The sequence below is a fragment of the Mustela putorius genome, unplaced genomic scaffold, assembly GCF_011764305.1.
Source record: "Mustela putorius furo isolate JIRA1106 unplaced genomic scaffold, ASM1176430v1.1 tig00000145_pilon_pilon_pilon, whole genome shotgun sequence".
In the NCBI taxonomy this organism is placed as follows: domain Eukaryota; kingdom Metazoa; phylum Chordata; class Mammalia; order Carnivora; family Mustelidae; genus Mustela; species Mustela putorius.
This window is the reverse complement of record NW_025421294.1, coordinates 39607162-39622021: the sequence shown is the minus strand read 5'-3', so window position 1 is coordinate 39622021 and position 14860 is coordinate 39607162. Positions and strand designations below refer to the sequence as shown.

At 42.3% G+C, this 14860-nt stretch overlaps 1 protein-coding gene across 7 annotated transcripts in view; it reads left to right on the top strand.

The window, feature by feature from the left end:
- The window catches only part of DOCK2 (dedicator of cytokinesis 2), a 412101-nt gene that overhangs the window by 114016 nt on the left and 283225 nt on the right, over positions 1-14860 (top strand). For all 7 annotated transcript variants that reach the window (XR_006605414.1, XM_004737633.3, XM_004737634.3 and 4 more), the window contains exon 25: positions 47-153. Coding sequence is in view for 6 of the 7 variants with exons in the window: in XM_004737633.3 (XP_004737690.1) it covers positions 47-153 (107 nt within the window). In the remaining variant the exon portion in view is untranslated. The remainder of the gene's footprint in view (positions 1-46; positions 154-14860) is intronic.

The following is a 14860-nucleotide window of genomic DNA, read 5'->3' as shown; positions in this document are numbered from 1 at the left end:
CACTGATCTAACTGGTCCTCTGTACTCCTGTTTTTCCTGCCCTCAGCCAACTCCTGTATGAGTTCTACACCTGCATCCCCCCTGTGAAACTCCAGAAGCAGAAAGTCCAATCCATGAATGAGATAGTCCAGAGCAACCTCTTTAAGAAGCAAGGTGAGTGCCAAGCATGCTGATGGGATGGGTGTTGCCAGAAATTTCACGATGCTCTTCATGAACTGAGTGGGCCGGAGCAACCCACCCATGGCTCAAATGTTTCTTCTGTACAACTGCTTTGGTTGGAGCAAATGCACAAAGTAGAAAAGGGCTGGCAACTTTAGCTATGAGAATCTAAATTGATTTTAAGAAGCTTTGGTTGCATCGTTTGCTCCTCCCGAGAGAGTTTAATGAGGTGGTAAATTTGGAGTCCTATACTTTAGGTCATTCTGCCGGGAGGTTTTTTCCCCTGCATGGTTTATATGCACATACCTGTGTTCAACTTGAGTGGAAGCAGGTCAACTTTCTTTTGGTAGAAGGAGTGTGTCACAGAGAAGTTCTCAAAGTTTCCAAAGGGAAAGAACAATCTAGAAGGATTGGGCAGATTTCCATGACCCTTCTCAGAGATTCTGACTGAATAGGAATTAGAGGGGTTTGTTTTGTCTTCATTAAAAAAAAAAAAATGTGAATTACTTTTGAATAGGTAATGCATCTCCATGGATCCAAATGCAAAGGTATGAGAAGGCTCCATGTGAAAAGAGTCGCTCCAAACCCCCTGCAGAGTCAGAGGATCCCTTTTCTGGAGGCAACTGGTGTTTCCAATTTCTTGTATTTGCTTGCAGGGAGACTGTCAGCAATCGGATACATACAGACTCTATTTTCTCTCCTCTTTTTATTAGTATTCTTATTACTCAAACAGTAGCAAATATCCCACTGTTCTATACCTTGTCTCTCTTCACATAATGGTATTTCCTGAAGAGCGGGGAATGACAGTGGCTTTGGGCAGGAGTGATAGTCAGAGCTTCTGCTCACCCCACTCGGATCTCTGATAACCACCCGTCCCCTGACCAGGGCCCCACCGCTAAGAACCTTGTGGTTCCCTGTTTTTGAGTTTGGTGAGCTCAATGGCCACACCTCTGGATATGGCTAGGCAGGGTTAAAAGTCCATATTCAACATCCATCTCATCCCAAGCGACACTTGACATTTCCAACATCACTTCTATCTGTGAGGGTGGAAAAAAAAAATGACTTTTGGGGGTCAACACTGTTTTCTCTGTACTCAGGCCAACACTTCCCAATTTTTTAATTCCTCTGGCTCCACCCTGGTATCAGTGATAAAATGAGAAGCAAGAATAAGAGGTCTTAGAAAGCAGGGGGACCCGTCATCGCCCAACTGAGATTTATTCGGAGAGTTAGGTTTGAATATTTATGTAAATTGCCTGGAAGTTGCAGAATATTCCAGTAGATATTCTTCCCCCCCCCCCCCAATGTCTGGTTAACATGGTGCCTCCAGAATTGCTGTCTGAATCCCTATCCCTGGAGTTAAGCGTAGGAGAAGGACACAAGAAGGAAAGTTTTTTGGTAATTTTATACTCATGTCTGTGGTTTCCTGACCATTCACACAGATGCATAACAACAGATTAATGCAATAAATATATCATTTGTTTGTGCAAGGTGATCAGAAACTAATCCTGAGAAGTCTTTTTGCATTTCTTATATACTGGGTTTTCAAAAACTGAGCGTTCTGTGGTTTTCATGTTCTGACTTTCCCTTCAGAATGAATTGCCCTCACTCTGAAAGCTTTGTAGTATGCCTGCCCCTTCCCGCCCCAGCAGTTTCTTCCCGGATTTCAGGTGGTGTCACTGTGGAGATGAATCGAGTCCCACCCCAGGGATGTGGCAAGGGTGACTTTAGCTACATATGGTGCTGCACCGCACAGGCAGCAGAGGGTGGGGCTACTTGGCTCGCCTTCGTTGTTCTGAGCTGCGGTCATTGTCAGGTGCCCGGCTTAGCATCAAGGCCAGATGGAGTGCTCACACCACCCTGGAAGGGGCATGTGGTGTCAACTCCAGGCTGCTGGAAGTCGAAGTAACTCCTTTACTGGAGTCACATCTCCTGGGCTGGTGGTGGCCCCTGAGAGTGAGCACAATCACAGAGCAGGCTGGACAGCTGCTGCTCACCAGTCCTGCTGTGTCTCTGAGTTCCTGATTCAGTAAAAACCCTCTGATTAATATTAACAGACAGAAGGCCAGCCTCAGTGTTGTACACAGAAATGAAATGCAAAATTCTTACCTTTAAACACTTACAGAGGCTAGAAATAACTGAACAGAGAGCTCTTTGGGGACCCCTTTAAAGGGGAGGCTATATATAATTAGTCTGTCCATCCTTGGTTCACATGTGAAAGCAGTATGTGTAGAGAGGAGGTAACTGCTCTCCTGTGATTGATTTGCTACGTGAACCCTCTTCCCAAAATAACCCCAAAGGGAAACTTCAACTCATACCCTCTCTTAAGTGTTCAGGTTCCAAATGAATACAATCTGAATTCATAAGTTTACTGGGGGGTCACTGGCTCCTGGGTGAGTGTCTCCTTTATACCCTTAAATAAGGTGAGTTTGATTCCTTGGCCCAGTTTGAGCTGTAATGAAATCCCTCCTGTTGTTCTCCCTGTGAAGTGTCTTGTGCCTCAGGGATGGGATTTGCTTTGAGCCTGCACTCATTTAGCTGCCAGATGTGCAAATTGCCTGGAGTATTGTCGGTGACAGTAGCTGGTACTCACAGCCTTAAACATTTGTATTGACATCAAGCAGAGGGGCCAGAAGGCTTTTAAGTACTTTCTGAAATGTTGGCAGACTATCCTATTGGCCTATCTTCAGGAGGATCCTATGGCGAAGAGGGAGAGAGAAGGTTTACCGGTTGAGACATTGTTCTTGTATCCTGGCCTGGGCTGAATTCCTCCCTAGTTCATCTTCTTATCAGCTGTGTGACCACGGGCAATTTTCTTAACCTCTCTGAACCTCAGTAAACTCATCTATAAAATGGAAAAATAATAATGTCTGTCTTAGAAGGCTGTTGTGTGGGCTAATTGGTGAATACTGCATTTAAAGTATTTATCATAGCATAATGTACTATACTAAGTAGTAGCTGTTATTACTGGGGTTATGGCTACTATTTCTTCTGCTCCCTTCATTTTCCTAGCTTCTGTTCTGACCTTCCAATTCTTTTCAGTAAGAGAGTCCCTTCATGTTTGACAGTTACATGTAGCCCTAAGCCAAGCTTCCTTGCTTTCCTGGAAGCTACATGTATATCTTCAACCTCTAAGAAACACAGAATTTAATCAATAAAAGGGTCTTGGCCTCTATGTGCTTCTTACTCTGGTTTTGAATGGTTTTGTCCAGTCTTAATTTCATTTCCCCATAGTTTTGCAAAGGGCCCATGCTATGTATGCCTACAAGAAGTATAGGTCAAAGTGAGATGTTTGTGCTTTCTCATCTTATTGTTTATCTTGCTGTAGGCCTCAACATAAATAGTTTGGAACATTTGCCAGTCATCCTTTTTGATGGTTTGTTCCATGGGGCCCTTTTAACATACAAATACACACACTTTCCCCCCTTTTTATTTCATGGGAGCAACTAGTCTCAACTCTTACTAGACCTGTGATTTTGAGTAAATTACTTAATCCTTGTAACTCTCAATTTCCTCATCTGTAAAGTGGGCATAACCACAGAACGGGTCTCATTGGTTTGTTGTGTGGACTCAGTGGCATGATATGGCTTTTAAGCCTGAGGTATGAGAGGGTTAAGAATTTCAAGCAGCCAGGGTCACACAGGGAGGAGCTCACCTGGTGTGAATGACTTCAGGGTTTAGGGAGAGGAGAGCTAGGAAATCTGTGGAGACTAATTTGCGGTCTTCTTCAACTCAAGCCCAGACTTGCTTGCTGGTAGTGATGGAAGAAAGGAATAGACGTGCTCCGAGAAAGCTCTGAGGGGAGTCTACGAGAAAAGCAAACCTTATGCGCCTTTGGAACAGATTTGTCCCTATGAGAACCTAATCTCTAAGTAATGTGTCTTTTTAGTCTGATGCTAATCAGATGAACCATCTGGTTCAGTGTAAACTGCTTTAGGATCCACATTGCTCGTTTTTCTCAACTTCCAAAACAAACAGACGAGGAGGAGAGGGAGAGATGGAACCCAGAGATAGAGACAGAGAAAGAGAGACAGAGACAGAGACAGAGACAGAGACAGAGACAGGGTTCCGACAGAGATTTGGAAGTTATTCCAGTGTTTATTTTCAACTAGTGGGCTTTTCTTTAGAAACTTTATTGAGAAGCTCTTCTGTGAGTACAAAGCATCCAGCTTCTCTTTTTTCAGGATGTCATTTCCTTCTTTCTTCTTCCTCTTATCTGTTGCCCACAGCATGTGGAGCTGCGAGGACCTCAGTTCACCGTGGGGGGTAAGGGCATCGATGGCTGTGCCCAATACCATAGGGGGTTTATCTTTGTTAATCCGCACATCACAGAAGCACTGGCCTGGGAATAGAGGAAAGTCCTCTCATTGTGCTGGTATTACTTTGCGTGGTGAAATTATGTAACACCTCTGAGCCTCCGAGAGTCCACCTCCGAGGACGTGAATAGAAATGTTGCCATGAGAATATGGACTTTTGATTCAGGTAATTCTTGTTTCTGATCCTGCCCTGGTCACTTACTACCTGTGTTCCTTTGAACAAATAGCCCTTGGAACCTTGATTCCTTTAGCTACAAAAATGGGATAATGTATGTAAAACAACCAGCAGAGTACTTGACGCACTTGCTACTTATTTAAAAGCACCTGTTACGCCTAGTGTATAACAATAATAGCCAAAAGAATAATAATGTCATCAACTGCATCTTGGAGAAAAAGAGAGACATATATGTATTAAATGCCAACTATGCATTAGGTGTTATTAAACATGTATTAAATTCTCACTACAATCCAATATCATAGGTGTTATTATTCCCATGTTATAGATGGAGAAACCAAGGCCGGGAAAGTCAAGTAACTTTCATCTCAGTGAGACCAAATATTACACAGTTTATTAGGGTATTCATGTATTAGGCTCTGTGATGCTGGGATAAGACATACATCCCCAAATCTCAGTGGTCTAGCAATGGGAAGATTTATTTCTCTCTTTTACAAAGTCTGATGAGGGCTCTGTGCATTTTGTCCCTTCTGAAGCTATTCCAGCTGGTACCATGGCCTCCATGCAGAAGGGAAGAGGGAGGGAGGATGGATAGCCACGCTTATTAACTACCACAGCCTGAAAGTGACACCCACCACGTCCATCCAAAGTCCCTTGGCCAGAACCCAACACAAGTTCCCAACCCAGCTGCAAGGGAATCTGGAAGTGAAGGAACGCACGTGGAATATTTGATGAGTGTTGTCTCTGCCATTCACCAGTATTAAGCATTAGAGCTGGATTCAGAACCCAAGTCATTTGAATAACAAAACTCATCTTCCTTCTCCTAAATCTGCTTTATTCTCAGAATGAATAAAAAGGAGACCATAGTGCCTATTTTCTGTTTGAAAGTGCTTCCTTCTTGATATTAGAAAAAAGTGCCTCCCGAGGGAATTTTTTTCTTCCATCTTCCACTCTTCGTCGCTGTTTCAAATGCTGGGAAACTCTCTTAGAGCTGTGCCCAGGGACTTTTGCCTGGGTGGAAAATGGGATTCTTGATATCAGTAGTAGCTATGTTGTTGCAGCTTTTCAGAGCAAGCAGTGGTGTTAGTGGGCCACCTAGGGCTCAGGGTGTCCACATCAGGTGGGGCTCTGGAGGGAAAAGGCAGTAAGGGAACAACTCCTCTTCCTCCCAGGACATGCACTAGTCTTGTGGTGGGCTTCTTATCTCTTCCAACATTGTACACAGCCTTCCACAAGTCTTCTCTTTGCAAATATTGCCTAGGAGGCATTCTCCCTCCCCAGTGCCTTCCTCCACACCAGCCACTGACCAATAGCTCCTGCTCATCCCTTTAAGACCCAAACCTGATGTCTACAGTAAGTAGGCATTTCAGCCCCATCCCATTCAGCATTTACTCATTTTCCACTATAGGTGGAGCCTGGGAAGTAGTGGGGATACAACTGTTGCAAGTTTGCAAATTTCTGTATCAAGTTCAATGTGCAAAAATGATAAAAGCTTCTAATTTTTGTTTCTTTGTTGGTTTAAAGTCTGATCTTTTTGAGTCTTTGCTTTGTACTGTGGCAACTTAAAATTCTCATTTAATGGTATCTTGTGGCTTCAAATGTAACCAGTCTTTCAGATTCAAAATATTCCCCTCTCTCTTTCCAATGTTGCATCTGGCACAGTTCCCAGGGACCAAATTAGGAAAGGAAATAAGAATTAGCTTTTGATTTTCCCCCAATCTATCCAAAATTTTTCTCTTTGGGACTTTGGCTCAAGAGGGAATGTTGGCACACGTACATATGTGGCTATATATCTCAGTCTCAGGCAGAGGGGTCACTAGCCTTCCCCTGTGTCACATACTCTTCCTTTCTGAGGAAGCCTTTCCCACCTCTCCCCTGGGGGCTATAAAAATGGGATGGCTGCAGGATACCTGACCAATAGGGGAAGGTGGGACCGTAGAGAGTTCAGTGTGATCAGATTACTATCTTCAGTTCACAAAGGGGATAAAACAAGGGATAGACCCTCTGTGAGGGAGATTTCTCAAACCTTAGGTGCACCTGGGGAGTTTATTAAAGTTGCAGATTCCTGGACCCTATGACAAAGATTCTGACCCTGAAGATGTTGGCAAGGAGGGTGGATTAGATAATGTATGGTTACCAGCCCTCCAAGGGGATTCTGATAAAGATGGTCCTCCGGCCGATGACTCTGGAGTTGGAAGCACAATGCCAGGAGCTTAAGTGGGAGAAAAGAGAGCAGTGTGGGCAGCGAGGAATGGCTCCCACAGTGTGTAGTGCGACTGGCACCGTAATACGTGGCACCGCCATATCTGCTCTCTTACTTGCCTGTTCATGGGACTGTCTGTGTTGATGAAGTGGACCCCTTACAAATAAGGGCTATGATTTGTTTATGTGCCTACTCTGCTTAGAGTTTCACTGATGCCAGTTTTCAGAAACTGGTCTTTGGACTTGGGCAGTAATACAATTCAATGGCCAGAGTTGCTTACAAAGGGGGAAAGGAGAGAAAGGACTTTGTACAGAACTGGAAGCATCACAGTACTTGATTCATAATACACCTCATCATTGGTCCACATAAGCACCTGCTTTTCCTTATTTACATGGTCAGTTAGTTATTGTTAACAATAAGTTAAACATTCAAAAACAAAAACTAGAAATTTAACAATCAATTACACATGACCATGTGACTCTGTCTTTCTCTAGCTAAGGTGACCACATTCTTGTGTCTTCCTTAACATTCTTCTGCTTTCCTTTTCATGCAGTTTTATTGTGTCTGTATATCCCTAGTACTCTGGTTATTTTATCTTTATAAAAAGGGTATTGAACCGTGATACTAAGATATATCCATACAAAGATATATCCATATTGCAGGTTGTTCGAGTCCCTTGTTTTGGTGACTGTGGAAGTTTCCATCATGTGACTAAACCATGTAATTTTAAGCACTTGGGCTATTTCAGTTTTTCTCTATTGTAAGCATTGCTGCTAAGAACATTCTTGTACATGCCTCTTGTTGCAAATGTCCAAGCATCTCTTCTGTGTATGCAACTACTGGAAGATTTTCTTGGTCATAAGGACCTGAAAGTTTGACTTCAGGAGATGGTGCCAAACTGTCTTCCAAAGATGGTCACACGAGTTTACATTCCCTTCGTGCATGAAGGATCCTGTAGATCTATATTCCTTCAACACTGAGTATTATCCCATTTCTTAAGTTTTACCAGAGACAGAGGTGTAAGACAAGTCTTCCCTGTCTTAGGTTGCATTTCCCTGATCACCGATGATTATGAAAATCCTTTCTTACATTCCTTTGTTGCTTGTGTTTCATGCCTATGATATGTCTGTCCATGTCTTTTGTTCATTTTTCTGTTGGGTTGGTTGTATTTCTCTTGTTGACTTGCAGGATATTTTTTTTCCCCTTTAATTTTTTATTTTTTATAAACATATATTTTTTATCCCCAGGGGTACAGGTCTGTGAATCACCAGGTTTACACACTTCACAGCACTCACCAAAGCACATACCCTCCCCAATGTCCATAATCCCACCCCCTTCTCCCAAACCCCCTCCCCCCAGCAACCCTCAGTTTGTTTTGTGAGATTAAGAGTCACTTATGGTTTGTCTCCCTCCCAATCCCATCTTGTTTCATTTCTTCTTCTCCTACCCACTTAAGTCCCCATGTTGCATCACCACTTCCTCATATCAGGGAGATCATATGATTGTCTTTCTCCGCTTGACTTATTTCACTAAGCATGATACGCTCTAGTTCCATCCATGTTGTCGCAAATGGCAAGATTTCATTTCTTTTGATGGCTGCATAGTATTCCATTGTGTATATATACCACATCTTCTTGATCCATTCATCTGTTGATGGACATCTAGGTTCTTTCCATAGTTTGGCTATTGTGGACATTGCTGCTATAAACATTCGGGTGCACATGCCCCTTTGGATCACTACGTTTGTATCTTTAGGGTAAATACCCAGTAGTGCAATTGCTGGGTCATAGGACAGTTCTATTTTCAACATTTTGAGGAACCTCCATGCTGTTTTCCAGAGTGGCTGCACCAGCTTGCATTCCTACCAACAGTGTAGGAGGGTTCCCCTTTCTCCTTCTTGCAGGATATTTTATGCATTCTTCATACGCATCTTTGGCTGGCCTTATGTATTATGGATATCTTCTCTCATTCATACACTTGTAACTTATCTTCATTTACTTAAAATGTAATTTCTTAACAAAAGTTCTTACTTTTAATATCAATTTATTGATCATTGTAATAGTCAAATCTTTTGTCTTGTTTAAGAAATCTTTCTCAATCCCAAAGCCTAAAAGATTTTCATTTAAATTTTTACTAAGAATTTTGTAATTTTATTTTTGATACACAAGTTTGTAATCAATCTACAGAACTATGTTTTACATACAGTGTGAGGTAGGAGTCGGATTTTATCTTATTTGCCATTTAGCCATACACTGTTCTCAGTTTCATGTGTGGGACAGTTTATTTTCCTCATCTCAGTGTTATGTTGTATTTCGAGGACACTACTCTTCCCTGGGGACTTGAGGGCAGGGAGATGCTGGAGCCTGTGTTCAATCCCTGGTCCACAGTTTACTAGTTGAAGGTGGAGAGGTCAGGAGAATCAGGCCTCTTTTTCCATAGACAAGCCCCAAATTAGGCTCCTGTGTTAACGTTGTTTTCTTGTGGTATGTGGCAAGACATAGCACTTCTCCAGGCTTAGACCTTCTCAGTTAGGAAAGAAATGAAATGGTTTCTTCGAATGATCATTGGTCTTAGCCAAAAATTGCTTGTGTCCATAAGGTGGGTTGTTTTTTTTTTTTAATGTATCTGATTTTAAAAAGGAGGGCATGGATGGCATGAAGCACTAGGCATGGTACATAAACAATGAATCTTGGAAACATAAAAAAAATAAATAAAATTTTAAAAAAATAAAAAAAAAAACAAACACTGAACTAACAGTAAAGAGACCTGAATAATAGCAACAATAGTAATATGAACAGTTGACGTTTACTGAGTGCTTCTTATACACCAGGCAGTTTGCTACACACTAATGTCATTATCTCATTTACTGCATAGCTGTGTGGCCTTGGGCAAGCCACTTAACCTCTGCAGAGCAACTATACAGTCATGACATTGAACAAGATTTTCCAGAGCTCTAGCAACATGAAAACCTATGATTTAAAAAATCATTCTCTGATTCACAATGATAATATTGCTGAGTCTTTTGAACATCATTTTGTGCCTAAAACCCCTTTCTCCCATATATTGCTCCCAATACTTTACAATATTCTGCCAGAGTTGGGAGCAAGGAATGAGGCCATTTTACAGAAGGTCTAACAGATGAAGGGAAACTGCATGATGCCTTCAGGGTCACGGAGCTAGGCTCAGAACCCTGGTAAAGGTAAAAGGATTTGTGTGTCAGAGCCAATTTATTTTCTTCAAGAAAGAGCTGTTGAGTTTTGAGAGCCTAAGTTTTTTTTTTTTTTTTTTTCATCAGAGCACTTGGAGACATCAGAGATCTTCAAATAGGGGTTTGCCCCTCCCACTTACAGTGTTACAAAGCCACATCCAGTTCCAAAATGTCCCTTCCACACTTGGAAATCTGAGAAGAGGCTGTCCCTCACATCCCTTCCCTTTTCAATGTGACTGATCGCAGAATTCAATCTCGGGAAGAAACTTTCAGATCTAGAATTAGAGCAGACAGTGATTTAATAAGCTGCAAAAAAAAACCCAGGAGAGATTTGGTAAAGGGTTCCTTTTTTTTTTTTTTTTTTTTTTTTGGCTGACGTGAAAAGAAATTGGCATACAATCAAAGAAAAGAATCCCTCTTGAACCTCCCCAAATACTTAGAATAGTAGCTTTTAATGACATTATGAAGTATGATTTAATTGGGGGGGGAATCCCAAATTACCTCTTTAATGGCAATCCAAATCAACTCTTCTACAATTAAAAAAAAAAAAGCTCCTCATTAAAATTAGAGAACTGCCAGCTCAGGCTGTTTCTGTGCCTTTCAATCCGTGACCCATGGGTTTTCCCCCCAGTTCTGGAGTGATTCTTTACATGAGAGGGAACATACACAATGAGAGAGCTTCTGTAGATCTTTATACATTTATATGTTGACTCCCAAATTGTTTTGTTTGTTTTCTTTGTGGGATTATAGTCATGGGTTGTTTAAATTATAGTGAGGCAGGGTGTTAGGACATTCTGAGGCATTGATGAGGACCTGTTTAAGTTTGATTTTGCTGATTTCTCCCCCACAACATTTTCCTAGAATAGAAGGAAGTTTCCTTAAGACCACAATACAGCTGAATTGAAAACCAGCTGCAAATTCATTTCAATTCATGTGATATTTATTGAAATTCTAAAATTGTAGCTAGCACTATGCTATGGGGAGTATGAGAGAAAGATAGTCATAAATAATTTTATGGCCACTATTTATTTAACCATTATTTTGTGCCGGACACCATGCTGTCTTTTCACCCATTTTCTCATTATCATGACCTCCCTGTAAAGTACAGGTATTAATATCCCCATTTTACAGGCGAGGCAACTAACATTTAGAGAGGCTGAGAAAGTTGTCAACAGTCACAGACCAATACCATGTCAGGGTAAGGATTCGAGTTGGGGTCTGTCTGGTTCCCAAGTAGACTCTCTGAATTTCTGTGCAACGTGGCATTTAAACAGAAGAGTTTCTGTCCCCCTGAGGAGCTTAGCATTGGGAGAACAAAGATTTATCCCAGAGGTCTTCAAACTTGAGCCTGCACATGAAGGTGATAGAAATAAAGATGTAAGTGCACCTGGGTGCCTCAGTCATTTGAGTATCTGGCTCTTGATTTTGGCTCAGGTCATGATGTCATGGGTCTTGAGAAGGAGCCCTACATAGAGTCCTGTGCTCAGCAGGGATTCTTTTCCCAGAGGTTCTTTTCCTCACCCTCTAACCCTCCCCCAACTTGTGAGTGTGCTGTCTCTCTCTCAAATAGGTAAATAAATCTTTTTTAAAAAAGAAATGAGGATTCAGATTAATAGTTATTATGCCTTTTAATAAAATAACCTTATCAATATGTACTTTAATAATAATAAATCTTCCATTATATTTTTAAAAAAATTTTTAAAGATTTTATTTATTTGAGAGAGAGAGATAGAGAGTGACAGAGATAGCGAGAGCACAAGCAGTGGGAGAGGCAAAAGGAGAGGGAGAAGCAGGCTCCCCATGGAGCAGGGAGCTCCACATGGGGCTGGATCCCATGATCTCTGGGATCATGACCTGAGTCGAAGGCAGATGCTTAACCAACTAAACCACCCAGGTGCCCCCAGTTATGTTTTTTATAACAGATTTTTTCTTAACCTATGAAACATGTGAGAACTTTCTTTACTTCCTAAAGACATGTGATGCCTTTTATTTTGTCCTAGGACACAGTGCCATTGGGTCAATCAGTCACTTCCTCACCTCAGACAGAGACAAGTATACAGAGAAATATTTCTCTATTGCTAAGAAAGCAGCGTGAGAATGATCAATGGAAGCTCAGCTCATGGTGGGGAGGCTACAGGGAATGGTGAGGACCTGGAGGGGGAGTCCATGCCATGGGTATAGAGGACACCTATGGATCAGTGCCAACTGTTTGTTGCCACTTCGATATGTGGACTCAATGCTACCCGATCTTCCCCTCTTTGAAGAGAAGTTCTACAAATGTGTTTTTATGTGAAGCCTGCTGATATATTTTTTAAGCAATAGGCAAGCCGAACAAAACCTGCATATGGATTTATGATTTATGGATTTAAAATAATTTATAGGATCTGGGTAAGTTTATTAGAAGTGTATAGGCTTATTTAAAAATAACCCTGCATATGACTACTACCAGAATTCAGTGAGAACAGTGCTTTTGGAATGCTGGGGACAGGTTCATGGAGAAGGAAGGTGGGTGGGGTACAGGCCCTCTGGAGAACAGCCTCCAGGGCAACCCTATAGTGTCAGAGGTGGAATGCTGTCTCCCTGAAGACCCCTGACTTTCAAGCCTCAGAACTCAGGGCTCATCCTTGCCTGACACACTCCCTCCCATGCTAATGGGGTCTTTGACCACATCAAAGCTTCCTCGGACATATTCCTAGGAATGCTGGTCCACGGTTGGAAAAACGACATTTATTATTTACAGAAAGTAGTATTATTAAAACATTGTGTTCTTGTAGGACAATTTGAAATATATAAAAGTATCTGTGAACTCATAATTTAGAGGCAACCATTGCTTACTCTTCCTGTCTTTTGTATCATATATTTTACATAATTGGGATAATGCTTCACCAGGTTTGTAATCTGATTCTTTCACTGAGAATATTTTCCCACATCATTTTCAAGGACCTCATAGGACTCTGTTGCATAGACGGGCTATAACTGATTTCACTATTTTCCTATTTAGGGTCATTTGGGTTCATTTAATTTAATGTTAGAAAAACTTGCTGGAACTCACAGCCTTGATAAAAAATCTTGGGCCTCTGTGCTCATTATTTCTTCACTGTTAGACATGAAGCTTGCTCAGCTCTCCCAGTGCTTCTTGAGGATCCGATTTCCCCTTCTTCTTCCCCTATAACACACAAACATGTGCGCGTGCAACATGCACACACATGCACACACACACACACACACACACACACACAGTCATACCCAGGATTCCATTGCATTCTTAAGTGATAGACTCAGCAGAGAGCCGACCATATTGTTCTCAGTGAAGAGCTGGAGTGGTACGATCCAATTTGGGAAGGGCATGTTATTACAGCTCCACTGTCATCCCCGATGGTAGGGGGTGTGTCTGTGTGTGGATATGCTCCGCAGTACCAGGCACTTAAACGCAACCACATTGAGAGCCCTCATTAGCCCCAGGCAGCCGAAGTGGATTTGCTGCGTGTGATACCCTCCAGGCTGGAGCGATTGCCCAAGTGGAACCCGACACCAGAGCAAGGGGGGAAGCCAATTATTCAAAGGCAAATAAGGCTCTAATTATGGCTTCAGCTAACAAGGATAAAATTATTTGAGGAGAGACATCCCATTTTTGAAGTAAGCACAGCACAGGACCATCATTTAGAACAAGGGCTTGGATCTAGTCCTGACGGTGCTGCCTTCACCAGGACACTTCACCTCTAGGAGCCTCTGACTCCTTCCCTGCCAGATGGGAGCAGCATAGGCTGCTCACCTCACAGGTTTACTGTGAGCACTGTAGGCGTCATGCCTGTGGGAGGCGTAGAGGGGTCTGGTACTTAGGAAGGGCTCATAAACGGAGCGTCACCAGCCTTATCTGTGACTATTATTAGTATTACTGTTACCGTAATCATCCAATAGGGGAACAGAATGTGAAACCAGAACTCAGAAGACCTGGGTTCTCAGCTTTGCAGTTTTCTGTTAATTCCAGCTTAGAAGTGAATGACTCTCAATTTTATATTCCTTGTCTCTCACATGACAGGCTTGGATTAGGGGCTATGTCGGGTGTCCCCCTTGGATGTTTGTGGACCTACCTGTGCTGAGAGCTATACATCATTCTCTTCACAGAGTCTCACGCCAGCCCTACTCACAGAGGGTACTATTCTCTTCCTTTTCCACACACACACAGGAAGCTGGGATCCAACACCCCACTCCCAATTTCCATACTACCCTTAACTGTCTGCAGGTTCCCAGCATACAGATTTGTTGGCTGCACTCAAGGTTTTTGAATGTCTGAGATGGTGATGCCCTCTTTTACTCAATCCATCCCAAAACAGTAGATGCAAAAGTCCAGAAGGAGACTCCTGTCAGACTTCGGGGGCAGCTTGTGATACCTCAGCTCTATTTAACATAAACAGAATTGATAAACACTTGTTCTCCTTGGCTGGTGGGTTATTTCGAGAGTTACCTAAAGGAGTGCATAGGCATGTGTGTGTTAAAGAATTGAGCCCACTAGGTAGATCAGATAGATATTGGGAAGGGACATTCGCAACCAACTGTCAAGAGGAGGTCAAATTTAGCAATTCAGAGAAAATGGGAAGAAGAAGGTTCACCCTTGCGTGGATAGCAAGCCAGCCTACTTCCCTTGCTCCTCCCAGAGTCGTGCTTTCTCCCTCTCCCTCCCTGCTTTCCTCTCTCCCTCTCCCCTCTCCCTCCTTCCTCCCCCTCTGTCTAAACATCAAGACAATTTGGTTTAAACAAAGAAGTCTAGGTCTAAAGAATTCTCTGAAAAATTGATCTGTTTT